This window comes from Xyrauchen texanus, chromosome 46, assembly GCF_025860055.1.
Source record: "Xyrauchen texanus isolate HMW12.3.18 chromosome 46, RBS_HiC_50CHRs, whole genome shotgun sequence".
Lineage (NCBI taxonomy): Eukaryota > Metazoa > Chordata > Actinopteri > Cypriniformes > Catostomidae > Xyrauchen > Xyrauchen texanus.
The window spans coordinates 22629920-22646501 of NC_068321.1; the positions used below are offsets into that span (position 1 = coordinate 22629920).

The window sequence follows — 16582 nt, forward strand, 5'->3', positions numbered from 1 at the left end:
AATTATTAGAAATGTAATAGTGAGAACTACCCATCATTAACTATACTCATAAAAGTACTTTTTTTCTAAATAGTTACTCAAGCAAATGTAACAAGGTAAATGTAGCATGTTAATACCCACCTCTGAAAAAACTCAGTAACTTGTAAGTAGTTATCACTTTGACTTTGTTTGTCAGATAAATTAATCGCTTTTATTGAAAATAATAATAAAATAACTTTTTATTGAGGAGGACGAGAAAGAAGGACTGTCAACAGCAGCTAAATTTCACCAAAGGAGTCAGTCCATATTTATTTGAGCCGCTACCTACTGCAAACCAAGAGAGTGACTGGGATGAGGTGACTGACGGTGAAGTTCACCCTCAAGAGCATCTTGATGTGTCCCAATGGTGATGCTTCTTTTCTAAATCTACAGTTATTGGCCTTAACTGCTGTAACAATCTGTATTTATTGAATGACAGCTTTACTGACAACCAGAGCCATATAGAGAGAGAGTTGCGACATCTCCATTGACTCCATTGGAACGTTTTTTTTACAGCAATGGTGGCTCGTGGAGCCTCTCAATAGTTCCCGGAAGTAGCAGCAAACACATGCCGCGCCGTAGAGATGCAGCAGAACAAACCGTTTGCGACACACTTTTAAAAGGTGAGACGTTTAAAGAATAATATTATCTTATTCTGTATATTATCAGTACATCTAAATAAAAATAACTTGTAAATTAAAACCTTATAGTTGAGTATTACTCATTAAATTAGGAGATAAGGGATGTTATCGGATAACTAACAGATTAGGCAAGGATTGGAGCTGGATAAAGTTAGTAACGAACACCCTATTAATTGTAAAATCTGTTCTCTTGATTCAGTTTCATCCATCGTTTTAACATAAAAAGGCAACAGAAACCTAGCCTGAAATAAGTTGAGGCAAATAACGGTACGCGAACACTAATCCTCAAATATTAGCTGATTTGATCTTTAAAAAAACAACATCGCTGTAACAACATACTCATGCTACATACATATGTCGGTGTGTTACATAAATATATAAAATAAATGCATTTATTGACTACTAATTACTAGAAATCGCAGTTCTGTCACTCTACTCTAACAGTTTGAAATGCCCGCCAAAGCACTTCCTGGAACTATCTGAAGTCTACGTGAATCACGTGACGATCAAGCATTTAGAACTTCCGTTGTCGCAACTCTCTCTCTATATGGCTCTGCTGACAACAACAGTGACTTAATGTATAAATACTCTAACAACTCACTAACTTGCAAGTTATCACCTTGAATCAGGATTTGTCAGATAATTGACTCTTATGAGTCTCTTCTTTTAATGTATCGCTCCAAAGACTCACTAACTTGCAAGTTGTCACTTTGATTCAGGATTCATTGGATAAATGACTCTTATGAGCCGGTTCTTCTAATGAATCACTCCAAATGACTCACTCAAAGGTTGTTAAGCTGAATGTGTGTGTGTGTGGGTGTATGATAGGATATGCATCCACAAACTTCTGCAGGATGCTCATGCAGATCTTCTGTGCGCTTTGAGTCAGGAAGAGCGAGATCTGCTTGAAACTGTTACACAATGGATATACACTATACACTGGATCACTTGGCATTGCGGTAAATGCTTTTGGGGAATTCCTTCTCCGGCTACCTAATTGAAGCCCTTGTATAACACCACCAGTCCTATGATTGACAATGGGGTTTGTGCCCCACCTTTTTAGACGCCCAGTTGGCCTATTTAAAGGCTTCAATTAGGTAGCTGGAGAAGGAATTATCCAAAAGCATTTTTGCAATGTCTCATACATCTCAGGGAACCGAGGTTACATGTGTAACCTGAGTAACCAATGAGTAAATGTGTAACCAAAATCTCCTCCAGATTTTGAGTTACCTGACATCATGTGACCATCTGTGTCAGTTGGGGGTATGAGAAGACTCAGGTGGAAGAAGCCCTGGACATGGTCCAGGACTGTGAGAGCAAAGTGAGACCTAAAAGAGACACCACCAATCAGCATTTAGCCACCAAACACTCCACCAACTTCGTTGTAATGTGCTGTGTTGTCTGATGTTTTGTGTTTGCTTCAGGCTGCAGAGTTCCTGTTTTTGCTGTCTCCATTCTGTGAGATGGGTTTCCAGCAAAGCACCATTAAAGAAGTTCTGCTGGTGCATGAGAACCACAAAGAGAGAGCCCTAGAGGAGCTCATGTCCCACAGCGGCTGAAAGTCCTCTGCTACATGAATTCATTATTCCTCAACTTTATGAATGTATAAATAAATTCATTAAGTGATTAAGATCCATAAATGAATGTAGAGGTCCTTAGCTCAATGAATGAATGAATGAATGAATGAATAAACAATTCTTCTGTCTTTAATGGAGTTTTCATATTTGTTTAGGATTTCTGTAGATCAGACTTAATATGATAAAGAATAATCAGCTTAGGAAACAAGTTTTAAGAGAGTATAATGACTTTAATTGGTGTATCATTTATTGTGCATCAATAATTTTAGTTTTATGAACATTTTCCAATATCTATATTTTTGGCACTTTTCACATAAATGTTGTGTACTAAAACTTAGTTTCACTTTATCAGTACTCTGGAGCTTTGCTGACATGTAGCATCATAAAAATATATGTAAACTATTGGGTCGGCTGTAGCTCGGGTGGTAGAGCGGGTTGGCCACTAATTGACGAATGACAGGTTTTGTTCATTTTTCTAAATACAGCTAATTGTTAGCGCTTGCTGTTTCAGTCATGTTCATTTATGTATATCAGCAACCATTTGATGCATATTGTACAGTTTTACACCATAAAATTAGCTCGTATTCAACCAAAATTCCATTATCAAGCTAACTGAGTGATATGTATTATGGTGTCAAAATAAAAGTTCCTCAAGAAATTTGTATGAATGAACCAGCCATCAAACACTTGAATATGACATACTTGTATTTACTTACTGTACCATTTCAGAAGTGGGAAGTAGGATAAATCTTATAGGCTAGCACATAAAGGCAGCATAACTTTACACAGAAAATGTAAGTAAGCATTTAAAAACATGTTAACACGCATACTGTTTACAGTGAGTATGTTTACAGAAGTGCTTCACACTTGCTGGGTTTCCATCCTAAAAGCATTTTTTAAGCGCATTTCTTAGCATTAGCATCCTAATAGCATTTCTTAAGAGCATTAGACTTAAGAAAATACGAATTGTTGCGTGTTTCCATCCACTAGGAAATGCACATTATCATGAGGAAGCCACCTCGTCATGATGGAGCAGCTGAATGACCTCTCCCTGCTTTGGGGACAGTTTTATTTGCTTGGAACAAATTAAAAGTCGTACATAATTGACGAGTTGGCTATTTCGAATGGTAGTGAAAGTATTGAAATGAGAGCAGTCGCACGATATCATACGAATTATCCACATTGTGTGTTGGTTAAACACTTCCAAACGACAAAGGCTATGTTCAAATAATTGTGGGCTAGTCACATCAAGCTATCGCACACTCATAACACGTGCACGCATGGTTAAAATGCGTCATCGTTTTGCGAATAAACCGTTTCCATCACCTTGATGCGCATTTGAACTAATGTGAAACTCTAGAAAACCCTCCTCCTCCTTGCACATTAATTTTTAAGCGAATTTAGAAAGTTTATTCGCATATCAAATATTTCCATTTAGGATATCTCATGTGCAATTTCAAAATGTGCATAAAAATTGTTGGCTGAAAACCCAGCTACTGTAACCCAGATTTTTGCTTTATTTTAATTTTTTTTTAAGAAAAGGAGGGTCCAGTCAAAATATTTTTTTTTTGGATAATATTTCATTTGTATTGAACCCGGACTGTTCGAATACAATTTTTAAACCAAAAAAGAAACTCGTTACATAGTGATGAAAAGTGTTTTAAATAAACATTATTTTAAATGCTAAGAATTGTAATTTCATTGTCAGGCTTTACTGAAAAATATAAAAATCAAACAAGATTTGATTATATTCAGATCTGTTGATTAAAGATCCTGCAAGACGACTGCTGATTGGCTGAGAAGAATTTTCGAACCGTCATCCCATTCGTCAGTACAGCTAGTTAAACTAGCCAATGCAGCGGGCCATTCGCAGGAACGGTTGCTGTGACGTCCACCAACCTATCAACGTTCACAATGTGCTTTCTTGGCTTGTTTTCCCAGCCAATCAGAAGCCAGAGAACTTTCAGTGCGGCGTTTGAATTTTGAGGGAGAAACGTCAGAAGCTCAGAAAGATCGTGTAATAACGAGTGAAATAAACTTTAAAAGTGTCGAAACTGTTTTTAGCAATCGTTTAAATCTCACTTGAGATCTGCTGCGCAAGGACAGAATGAGGAAAAGGTAAGACAGAGAGAAAGATAGTTTGAAAAGAGTTTGAGTGAGTGTTTATAGATGCGTATATAAATGGATGTGAACGGATGGGTTCAATTTCAGGGCGAAACACAATGAATGCGTTGTTATAATTATATTGTGGAAATAATCGATGTTTTTATTATTTATTTTTTCAATTTAAATATTTTGGCTGAATTTAGCGTTAGCATCTGAGCTAAAGAGACAGTGACAGTTTCATTATCATTAATTATGTTATTGAAAATAAATTTAATATTTATTTAAATAATGCACTCATTTTTAATAACTGTTATTATTGTTTTCAGCCAAATAGACATTAGGAATGCTTCTGATTTCATAGTGAGCTTTAATAAAATAAATAATTATATATATATATATATATATATATATATATATATATATATATATATATATATATGGTGTTTTTGCACTGCTGAGCATCTAACCGTTTAAATTAAACCAAAAAGATCCTGCCAACACACACAAACTAGGTTCAGTGCTGCATTAGAACAGGAAAAAACAATTGTTTACTCCCCAGATTAATGATCTGAGCTCATCTGTACAGGTGTCAGTGATGTCACTATGTGTATATGACTGTACTGTATATGTGTATGTGTTAATGCAGTGAGATCCATGCAGCAGAGTCTGTATCATGTTTGAACAAGGCTCTCAATCAGCTGAGGGATATTTGGGAGGAGATCGGCATCCCAGAAGACCAGAGACTACAGCGCACTGATGCCGCTCACATGCACATCAAGGTCTGTTCCATTCTGTATGTTTCTCACTGACTGCAGACTCCGATATTCAGGGTTCTAACATGAATGTCACATCCTGACATTAGAACTTGCTGGACATGATGATCGCAGAGGAGGAGGGGCTGAAGAAGCGCTTGATGACCAGTATTGAGGCCTGCAGGAAAGAAATGGCCAGCTTGTGTGAAGAGCTTCAGGTGCCTGAATGTCAGGTGAGTCTGTCCTACAGCGTCTATACAGGGGTTTGGTGAAATAGAGTAGAATGAGGAATTTGTACATTACATTTCAAACAAAAAAGTTGCAATTTTTGAATATGCTTATTTAAAGATTTAAATAAGCAGATACTTAAGAGCATATGGTTGGATCATGATTGCAGTGATCAATATGTTTCAGCTGGCAACCATTCTTTTAACTGTAACTGATGCAGTGTGTAGCTTGTCGTTTCTTAACAACCATGTCAGAAGACGTATCCTGTGGTCGTGGAAAAGATGTTACTGTGTTTCAGAAGGGGCAAATTATTGGCCTGCATCAAGCAAAGAAAACATCTAATGAGATTGCTGAAATCACTGGAATTGACCTCCGGGTTTTGGAACATGGAAGTAAATGATTGCAGGGTAAACTTTGACAGTAGTGAGTGGGAGACCACAGCAAATATTATTTCCACTTACCATTTGCTCCAAGTGCAAAAGAAAAAGTCCACCATTACATTTGAATGACATTCCAGAATAAAAAACAAAATGGAGAGCGATGGATTAAGACGCGAAATTTACTGTCACTCAGCAGCTGTAATCGAAACCCCCTCGCAGCTAATTCCAGGGTAATATAACAAAAAATAATGTTATAAACTTGCACTCAATATTTTAAAAAAGATTTACGCTGCTAAAGGCGGAAACACGTCATCTCAGACTGTGAAAAAGGTCTATTGGGTTAAGAACTGTCCCAACGCATTATTAAAACCTGGAAGGATAGTGGTGAACCATCACCTTCGTGGAAGAAATATGGTTGTAAAAAAATATTGAAGGATTGTGATCGGAGATCACTAAAATGCTTGAAGTCACATCGTAAAAAATCGACAGTAGGACTCATGGCTATGTTGCCTTGTGACGAGAACTTGCAGGATTGAGACTAAACAGCTGTTGGTGGCCACTTGTTGGTGAGGCTTATAGGGAAAAAATTACTTCAATTAACTAGGGAGCATAAAGATTGGACTGTGGAGTAATGGAAAAAGGTAATGTGGTCTGATGAGTCCCGATTTACCCTACTCCAAAGCGATGGGTGCGTCAGGGTAAGAAGGAAAGCCCATGAAACGATGCTCCATTCATGCATTGTGCCCACTTTATAAGCTTCTAGAGTGGTTCAGGGATCATGAGGAATCATTTTCACACATTAATTGACCACCACAGAGTCCTGACCGTAACCCCAATGAAAGTCTTTGGGATGTGCTGGAGAAGACTTTACAGAGTGGTTCGACTCTCCCGTCATCAGTATAAATTTTTATCAAATTCTTCAATTTAATTTATTCATTAAAATGGTCACTACAGTGTCTAAATCCATATCTAGATCAGACCTTGAATAGAATATTCTGAAATGTATTAAGAAAATATGTTGGCTCAAATAAAGTGGCAAGAAATAGTATGTGAACCCTTTGTAATTGGCTGTTTCTCTCCATTAATTTGTCATAAAATGTGATTTCATCTTCATCAAAGTCACATCTATAGACAAAAACGATGGTGCTTAAGATAACAACACACAAACAATTACACTCTTTCGTGTCATTATTGAACACATCTCATTAAACATTGGCAGCAATAACCTCAACCAAGCATTTCCAGTAGCGGCAGATTAGACCAGTACAACGTTCAGAAGGAATTTTGGACTGTTCTTACAGAACTGCTTCAGCTCAGCCATGTTCTTAGGATGTCTGGTGTGAATGGCTCTCTTGTGGTCATTCCAGAGCATCTTTATTGGGTTAAGGTCTGGGCTCCGACTGGGCCACTCCAAAAGCTGGATTTAACTTTTTTAAGCCATTGTGTAGTAGATTTACTTCGATGTTTAGGTTAATTGTCCTGCTGCTTCACCCAACTTCTACTGAGCTTCAGCTGGTGCAAAGCCACCCAGACATTATCCTGTACGATATCTTGTTAAACTTGGTAATTCATTTTTCCCTTGATAATGGCAAGTGGTCCAGGCCCCAAAGCAGCCCCAAATCATGTTGCTCCCTCCATCGTACTTCACCGTTGGGATTATGTTTTCATGTTGTTATTCTGTGCCCTTTTTAAGCCATACATAGTGCTGCGTGTTCTAACCAAAAAATTTAACCTTGGTTTCGTCAGTCCACATCAGTTCACATTTTACCATTAGCATTGTGGAGTGTCAAGGTGGTCTTTGCCAAATTTCATGCACACAGAAATGTTTTTGGTGGAAAGCAGTGGCTTCCTTTGTTGTGTCCTGTCATGAACACCATACCTGTTTAATGTTTTCTGTATAGTACACTCACGAACAGAGATATTAGCCAGTTCCAATGATTTCTTCAAGTCTTTTGCTGTCATTCTTGGGTTCTTTTTACCTCATTGAGCATTCTGCATAGCAGTGTGCCCATTGGGTCATCTTGGCTGGATGGCCACTTCTAGTGAGAGTAGCTACAGTACTAAATATCTAAACCCTTCGAGATAACTTTGTAACCCTTTCCAGCTTTATGCAAAGCAACAATTCTGGATTGTAGGTCTTCTGAGATCGTTTTTTATTTTTTTGGGCGAGGCATGGTCAAGCAAATGCATTTTGTGACCTCAAAATGTTTGAGTGCTTTTTATAAGTCTAATTAGCTCTAACCCACACCTGCAATCTCGTTTCATTAATTGGATACCAGTTGTGCCAACTCCTGACTCTACTTAGCTTTTGTTGACATAATTGTCCTATGGGTTCACATACTTTTTCCCAACCTACACTGTAAATGTTTGATTGATGTATTCAGTATGTACAAGAACAATACAAAAATGTGTGTGTTATCAGTAAGTTTCTGGTCAAACGTCTGGCTCTTCTTAAAGATATTAATAACCAGTTTTTGGGCTTTTTGTGTTTTGGTAGGAGGAGCACGGCCTCACAATGCTGCAGTTTGAGAAGGACCTCCGTACACAGGTGAAGATTATGCTGAAAGAGAAGAGTTCTCGTCAGAGCGAGCTCAAGTCTCTGATTCAGCAGGATCAAGATCTGTGTGACATTCTGTGTGAAGACCTCTACCCCATCCACCCCGACGGAGTGCCGTCACAACAGGAGCTGCAGAACTACAGGCAGCACATCGCCAACCGCAACCAGGAGAAGGTATATAACACTGCAACAACAACCTGCTATTTGAAACTGTATGCTACCGTTTAGACAGTGGTATGTTATTTGTCACATGATCTCATTAAAATAACAGTTTACCCAAAAAAGAAGGGGCATGAAACATGAAGGATATAAAGCCAGTATAATGGTTATCCATAAATCTCAAGTGGTTTAATCCATGTCTTCTGAAGTGTAATGATAGTTTTGGATTTGGGTGAGAAATAGACCAAATTATAACTCCTTTTTCACTGTAAATATTGACATCAGCAGTCTCTTTGGCACGATAATGACACATGCTTGACGCATGCGCAGAGTGAATGGCAGACAATTATCAAGTCAGAAATAAATGTATTTGGAAATTATTTTAATTATTTATCCTATTAAATGTTTATATGTTTGTTTACAGGAGCGTCGGCATGCAGAGTTTGTGGAAATAAAGCGTCAAATCACTGTACTAATGGAAGATCTGGAGCAGCTTCCTGACAGCACCTTCGAGAGAGATGCTGTATGTGAGGATGAAGAGGCCTTCTGCCTTTCTACAAAAAACATCAGCTCACTCAAAGTGTTACTGTTGCAGGTACGCACACATATATTCCTCACAAACGTCCTTTAAGAGATTTATCTTTCTGTGCTGGATCAAACCTTGCTGTCTCACTCTTGACGAAGGGGTCAACCCTGCTGTTTGTCTTTAGCTTAAAGGGATAGTTCACCCCAAAATGTAAATTCTCTAATCATTTGCTCACCCTGATGCTAATCCAGATGTGTATGTCTTTATTTCTTCTGCTGAAAACAAATTACATTTTTTAGAAGAATATCTCCACTCTGTAGGGCCATACAATGCAAATGAATGGTGACCTAAAGCTCCAAAAAGCATAAATGCATGCATAAAAGTAACCCATACAACTCCAGTGATTTAATCCATGTCTTCTGATGTGATTCAATTGGTTATGGGTGAGAATAGACTGAACTCCTTTTTCACTATAAATCTTGACCGTCTCATTGATGATGAGTCTCATGATTTCAAGCTTGATTACACTTTCTAGTGCTATCTAGCACTCTGCACATGCATCAAATAATAGGAAGTATAATCAGGTTTGAAATCATGATCATGCTAAGAGACTGCGATAGCAAGATGTTCAGTAATAAATGAGTTATATTTTGGTTTGTTCTCATCCAAAAGTTATTTGATCGCTTCAGAAGATATGGATTTAACCACAGGAGTCGTATGGATTATTTGTATGCTCCTTTTATGTGCTTTTTGGAGCTTCTAGCCATCATTTACTTAGTATACTTACTAAGCAATTTTCATTTGTGTTCAGCAGAAGAAAGTCATAAATATCTGAGATGACATGAGGGTGAGTAAATAATGAGAAGTTTAATTTTGTGTGAACTATTCTTTTAAAATAATAGTTCATGCAAAAATCTCTAACCTGTATGACTTTTTCCATCTGCTGCCAATCTCCCAAAAAAACACCAATAAAGTAGACCATTTATCTGTGTGCTGAATTTAAATACTTGTAAAGCTGTTTTCTTGTAAATGCTTTCTCAAGTCTGTCAAATGCATTCACTTTTGTTGCTGATGTTTGGTGTGCTGTCCGTTAACCGTGAGTTTACCCTGGTTTACTGAGCACTGGTTAAAGGTGTGTTTTTGTTTGTTTTAGCTGGAAACTCGTAAAGATGAGAGTGAAGCGCTGTGTGTTTCTGTTCGTGGTCGTATCGAGGAGTTGTGGGAGATGTTGCAGGTTTCTGTCGAAGAGAGAGAGACCATCATGCGACACACACACACCAGCATAAAGAGCCATTTGAATGCAGTGAGTACACACACCTGTCACTAATATAGATCATGTTGTAGAATTTCTAAAACACCCACAATCTGTCTTTCTCTGTGTCACAGCTGCAGGTGGAGCGCCAACGCTTGGAGGATCTGAAAACGAAAAACATTGAGTGTGTCATTCAGAAGATAAGAGTGGAGATTGTAAAGTTTTGGGAGAAATGTTACTACAGTCGGGAGCAGCGGCAAGCCTTCACACCATACTACATTGGTATGCTTAATAACAGGGATGCACCGGTCCGATACCTGGATTGGTATTGGCTCCGACACTGAAGTTTTAGACGGATCGGGTATCAGTCCGACGAGCCCGATCCAAATCCGATACTGTGTGTTAGTCATGTTCGTTACTGTCAAGCTCCAAAAATGACATAAAAGAACCATAAAAACAATTAAAGTAGTTTTTTTTTTTTTAAGTTATATTCAGCTCTACAATATTTCATCAGCTAGACATGGCTCTTTATGAGTGCAATCACTATAAAATAAATGTTAATAGTCTATATCTAGTAATCACAAATCACTGGAAAATTCATTGGTCTAAAAGGGTGGGAAAAATGCGTTTGTGGATGCATACTATAGATCACTTTTTTATGTTTTTAATTTGGGATGCACAAATTCTAATGAATTTGGGATTCATTCATAGACTTTAAAAATACAGAAGCTATTTCTTTATATTTCTATTTTTTAATTTGTTGTTTTGTGCTTTTCAGATGATCTGGACGAGGAGGTGTTGCATGAACACGAGCTGGAATTGGAACGTTTGAAACGGGATTATACGGAACACGGCGAGCTGTACGACGCCATTTTAACCTGGAGCAGCAACTGGACTCTGTATCAGGAGCTAGAGGTGAGAAATCTCAGGGAGGATCCAAAATAAACATTTAATAAGTTGTCAAATTCAAAGCAATATTCAGATGATGACTTTTACCACTCTTATTTCATCAGAAAAAAGCCACAGACCCATCTCGCTTTAACAACAGAGGAGGAAACCTGTTGAAAGAGGAGAAACAGAGAGGGGACCTGCAGAAGAGTTTGCCGAAGGTTTGATCTGAGCTTCAAATACAAAACCTGATGTGTTGTTGAATGGAAAGTCTTGTATGCTAATTTGTTGGTCTTTATTTTGTTTGATTGGTCAGCTGGAGAAGAGACTGAAGGCTCAGATTGACCAATGGGAAGCGGCGCACGGTAAAGAGTTCCGCATGAACGGACAGCTGTTCATGCAGTATGTTGAAGACCAGTGGAATCAACACCATATAGAGAAAGAGAGAGAGAAGCAGGAACGGGTATGAACAGTTCTGAATAGCTCATTTCCTCTCACGTGTTTCTGAAATTGTCCATTTTATCTCCATTATTCATTATTCATTATTAAGTAAATTTCCACTTTAAATACAATTTAAGATCATAGAGAAACCATAAAATCTGTGATCATTTTTACTTGTCCCTCAGTTAGTATAAATGCGTTTGGCGTATTGATTTGTTGACATGGTTGCTTTTGTACTGTGCAGCAAATGAAGAAAATAAAACAGACAGAGGCAGATTTGCTGTATGGCACCGTTATCAAAACCCCCACCAAGAGAAGACTTGCAGCAACCCCGACACCAGGCAAAATGCGCAAGGTACTAAATGCGTTCTAATACGTGTATTATTGGTCGACCAATATGGTTTTCTCACAGGCCATGGTCCGTGGCAGATATAATGGTGATATAAATATATGATGTAAAAGTGTAATTTAATGATGAAAAAAAAAAAAATTTAATTCAATTGTCAATTATTTTTACTTAAATGTTTAATCGCTAATTAATTAATCACTGATGACAATTTGATCGAGTGAGCTTATTCATCGTCAATTAATCAATTTCAGAACAAATGCATTCAGTAGTCATGCCAGCAATGAACATTGTGTTCTCTGCATACACTGTGACAATGTGTTAAAACACAACATGACAACAAGCATTTTTGATCCGCCAGAATTCTTGTTTCATACCAACCTACAGTTACGTTAGCGTAATTTGTCTGGCCATTCTCTGTTGAACTCTCTCATCAACAAGGTGTTTCATCACAAAACTGCCCCTCACTGGATGTTTTTGTTTTTGGCACCATTCGGAGTAACTTCTAGTGACTGTTGTGTGTGAAAATCCCAGGAGATCAGCAGTTACAGAAATACTCAAACCAGCCCATCAGGCACCAACAATCATCCATGCGATTATCTAATCAGCCAATCATGTGGCAGCAGAACTGACAAAGTCTACGGTAACTCTGATAACCACTCTGTACAATTGTGGTAAGAAGAATATCATCTCATACTATTCTGAGATGCGGGTTGGCGCTGATTTGGCGGCACAAGGGTGACCTACAAAATATTAGACAGGTGGTGTTAATGTTGTGGCTGATCAGTGTATTTTGGAACACAAAGGGGTGCTAGAACCTAGCAAACATAAGGTTCGTCCCAAACCGCACACTTCTGTAATAATTACGTAATTTTTTTGCAACAGAAGTGTACTGCGTGTACCAGGATGAGTCACTTCTTTAACAATCAAAATGGAGTACAGAATGTTGGACACTTCATACACTCGCGGCTTGCCATAGAGCTCACGGCTTGCCGTATGTAGCGGAAGGGATGGAGTTACTTGGCTGCGATGCTGTTCTGACAAAACAATTGTAAATAATGGAGAATGTAGCAACTAGTGAAACTTCAGTGAAGACAGCACCTTACAAATGTAATTTGAATGCTTTGCCATCACCCCACGCTGTGTGAAAATGTGCGCTCTTTGAGAGACAAGTGTTGAACTGAGATTGGCTAACGCGCTTAAGCTAGTGGCAACACCTCACGTGTGTTTGAAACGTGTCTTCTGTCAGCTGTTAAACGGTGAATGATTCTGTGTAGCAAAAAGCCATTAAGTGGTCCATTTAGGACGATACTACACTTTGAAAATGAATACACTACATGGCGGTGTGCGTAGTTTGTAGTCCATTTGGGACACAGCTATTGTTATTTTTTTTTATATCAAAAATCGGCCTGGTTGTTATTGGACTACCTTTTAAGCTAAAATATACTTTGGGTTTCCTTGTATGAACAATAGCTTATTTATAAGTTCTTCTATGTTTCTGTAGCTGAACTCCACCTCTAGTATATGCTCCACCCCCAACACGCCACGCCACTCCACATGCCCCTCCTCTGCTATGAGACCGCCCCTTTCCACTAGCAAGGTGAGCCACGTTCAATCCATCACTGGATATGTCACATTATTTTACATGATTACTTTTGTTATAAATATAATTGTAAATTGCTCCTCTGCTAGTTGGCTGTGCGAACACCCGCTCGTGGCCGAACTCCTCGTGGTCTGGAGAGAAATAAAGAGAATATTTCGCATCTAAGTGGAGCGCTGCGCACTATGACTGCCAGCCCTAATAGAAACTACTCCATCACATCTGTGGCCTCCTCCTACTCTGAGTTTGCGGTAAGTTCTTCCTCCATCATCATCAATCTTCACTGACCTGCAGCTCACAGTCTAGACACCGATGCAGCAGATAGACTGATTGATAGACTGGCCTTTTGTGCTAATTTTGCCTTCTGTTGTAGGATTCAGAATCCACTGCAGTATCCAGGTCTGTAACTCTAAAGACCGTTCACTAACTCGAACACTCCTTTATGCCTTTAACATGACTAATGGAGGATCTGTGTGTTTTCAGCTTCTAACAACACTTGCTTCTGGAGTTAGACATTGGACAAGAAGTGATGTTTTACTGTTAGCTTGATAGCCGCTCCACAGCTAAAATTCAGTTTGCTATTTAACAAAAAGAAACAAGTTAAACTTAGTATGTCTTTTCTGTCAATTTTGGTCAGGAGCAGAATGATGATTTATTGGTTACAGGCTTTGATTTCAGTATGTCATCCTAAAAATATAAATAACTTTTTATTACTACGGAGCGCTATAGAGGATTATTTAAATTTTTTTCTGAAATAGTTTTGCGTTCCCTCGCAATATGTTTAGCGTTCCCTCGCAATATGTTTAGCGTTCCCTCGCGATATGTTTAGCGTTCCCTCGCGATATGTTTAGCGTTCCCTCGCAATATGTTTAGCGTTCCCTCGCAATAATTTTGCGTTCCCTCGCAATATGTTTAGCGTTCCCTCGCAATATGTTTAGCGTTCCCTCGCAATAAGTTTTGCGTTCCCTCGCAATAAGTTTTGTTACTTAACAAACCTTTCATAGTTACTACAATATTAGTATAGTAAAACCATGATATCTGCCAAAAACTACTGCATGTTTACAACAGTCAAAAATATTACCAGTAAAATCATAATAACCACAAAAGTATGATTTTTATTACCATAGTTTTCATTTAGCTGTTTCACTATGAATATGGTTACATACTAAATGGGACACTAAATTATTTCAGAAAACAAATTCCCACTCTGTCCTTCAAGGGGCTTGGTACTTATACATTTACATATATTTCTTTAATTAAAGGAATATAATGGGTGCAACAAAGTTTAGCTCAATGGACCGAATTTGTGGCATAATGTTGATAACCACAAAAAAAATATTTTAACTCATCCCTCCTTTTCAAAAATCAAGGTTACAGAGAGGCATTTACACTGGAGGTGAACCCTCCAAAAAAAAATTCCCCCTTCACTTCAATTGTAAGTGTCTCATTGTAACTTTTGATTTTTGCTTTTTTAAAGAAAAGCAGGGACGAGTCGAAATAATTTTTTGTGGTAATCAACATGACACAAACTTTTATTAAACCCTGAATATTCCTTTTAAACCAATTCAAGACAAATATGAACCCTGCAGCTATTTAGGCAAACAATTGTGGCCTGTCAAAATCATGTAAATATGACATTTTATTTATATATTTTCTGCAGCGGGAGCTCTCAAGTGCCTCTAAATCCAACGTCAAGACTGGAGTTTTGAACTCCACCGTCACACGCTGAATGCTGGTGGAGCAAACCTGCTTGGCCGAACATGTGACCTACATCAATGAAGACAAAAAAAGCTTCTAGATATTGAATGTAAATAATCATGTATTTGTAGCAGAATTGTAAATATTTTAGCTCTGCATTTTACCCTTTTCTCTTGATCTTTTCCCCCCTTTATTTAACTGTTCTTTTATAAATGAATGATTTTCTGTTTTTATAAAAACTGTTAACTCTGATCTTATAACTCTGATACAAATTATTTTTCGTTTGTACACTAAAATCAAGAGTTTTGATGCATTTAGGGATTTTCAGCATTTTTTTTCTTTAATTTTACAGCAACACTATTTTAACTGGCATCACTCCTTTGAATATTGCTGCTTATATAGTGGTTGGCAACCTGTAAATAAATATTTGTTTGCATGGGGACATTGTGTATTGTGGTATTTATTGATTAGAATAACAGAAGCTTGTTTATTGAGGAATTTTTAAATCTCTTAAGTGTCATATGTCGTATAAATGGACATTCGAACCAGCATTTTCTATTAAATGATTAAGTTACATGTCTTTCATTCCAACAAATGATTTTTGATACTGGACAGGATAAACATGTTGTTTTCATTTATGGCCACTCGAGGGCGTCAGGAATCACATCAGAACCCTTTCAAAGACACTACAGGGCAAAAGACAAATCATTTTGAAGACAGCTGCATACAAGAGAGGTTAATGCAACATTTTCCACCATAAAATCTGATTTAAAGGGATAGTTCACCCAAAAATGAAAATTCTCTCATCATGCCATCCCAGAGAGTATTTTCTATATCTCAGCTCTGTAGGTCCATACAATGAAAGTGAATGGTGATCAGGCCTCTGTAGCTTCAAAAAGCAGATTCAATCAGAATAAAAGTAATCCATATGACTCCAGTGGTTTAATCAATGTCTTCTGAAGCGATCCAGCTGGTTTTGGGTGAGAACAGTCCAAAATGTAACATCCTTTTTTCACTGTATATCTTGTCATTGCAATCTCTTGCCACAATCATGATTTCAAGCTTGATTAAGTGTGAAGCCAAGGAGACTGCTGATGTCAAGATTTATAGTGAAAAAGTAGGTATATTTTGGTCTGTTCTCACCCAAAATTCACTGAATCGCTTCAGAAGACATTGATTAAACCACTGGAGTCAAATAGATGACTTTTATGCTCCTCCATGTGTGTGCTCCTTTTTGGAGCTACAGAGGCCTGATCACCATTCGCTTGCATTGTGAGGACCTACAGAGCTGAGATATTCTTCTAAAAATCTTGGTTTGTGTTCAGCAGCAGAAAGAAAGTCATCCACATCTGGGATGGTATGAGGGTGAGTAAATGATGAAAGAATTTTCATTTTCAAGTGATGGGCTGTTTC

The 16582-nt window shown here is 37.9% G+C and overlaps 1 protein-coding gene across 2 annotated transcripts; it reads left to right on the plus strand.

Moving 5' to 3' along the window:
* The first annotated feature begins 4215 nt into the window (after nt 1-4215).
* Nucleotides 4216-15605, plus strand: LOC127638443 (protein regulator of cytokinesis 1-like). Of its 2 annotated transcripts, XM_052119974.1 has the most exons (15): nt 4216-4354; nt 4989-5121; nt 5205-5327; nt 8200-8433; nt 8843-9013; nt 10098-10247; nt 10331-10478; nt 10975-11111; nt 11210-11305; nt 11401-11547; nt 11770-11880; nt 13376-13471; nt 13564-13722; nt 13845-13870; nt 15132-15605. In XM_052119974.1, the coding sequence occupies exons 1-15, from the start codon at nt 4344-4346 to the stop codon at nt 15178-15180; spliced, it is 1791 nt and encodes a 596-aa protein (XP_051975934.1). In that variant the 5' UTR covers nt 4216-4343; the 3' UTR covers nt 15181-15605. The 2 variants fall into 2 exon arrangements, with proteins under 2 accessions (XP_051975934.1, XP_051975935.1); XM_052119975.1 differs by lacking the exon at nt 13845-13870.
* Nucleotides 15606-16582: the final 977 nt, after the last annotated feature.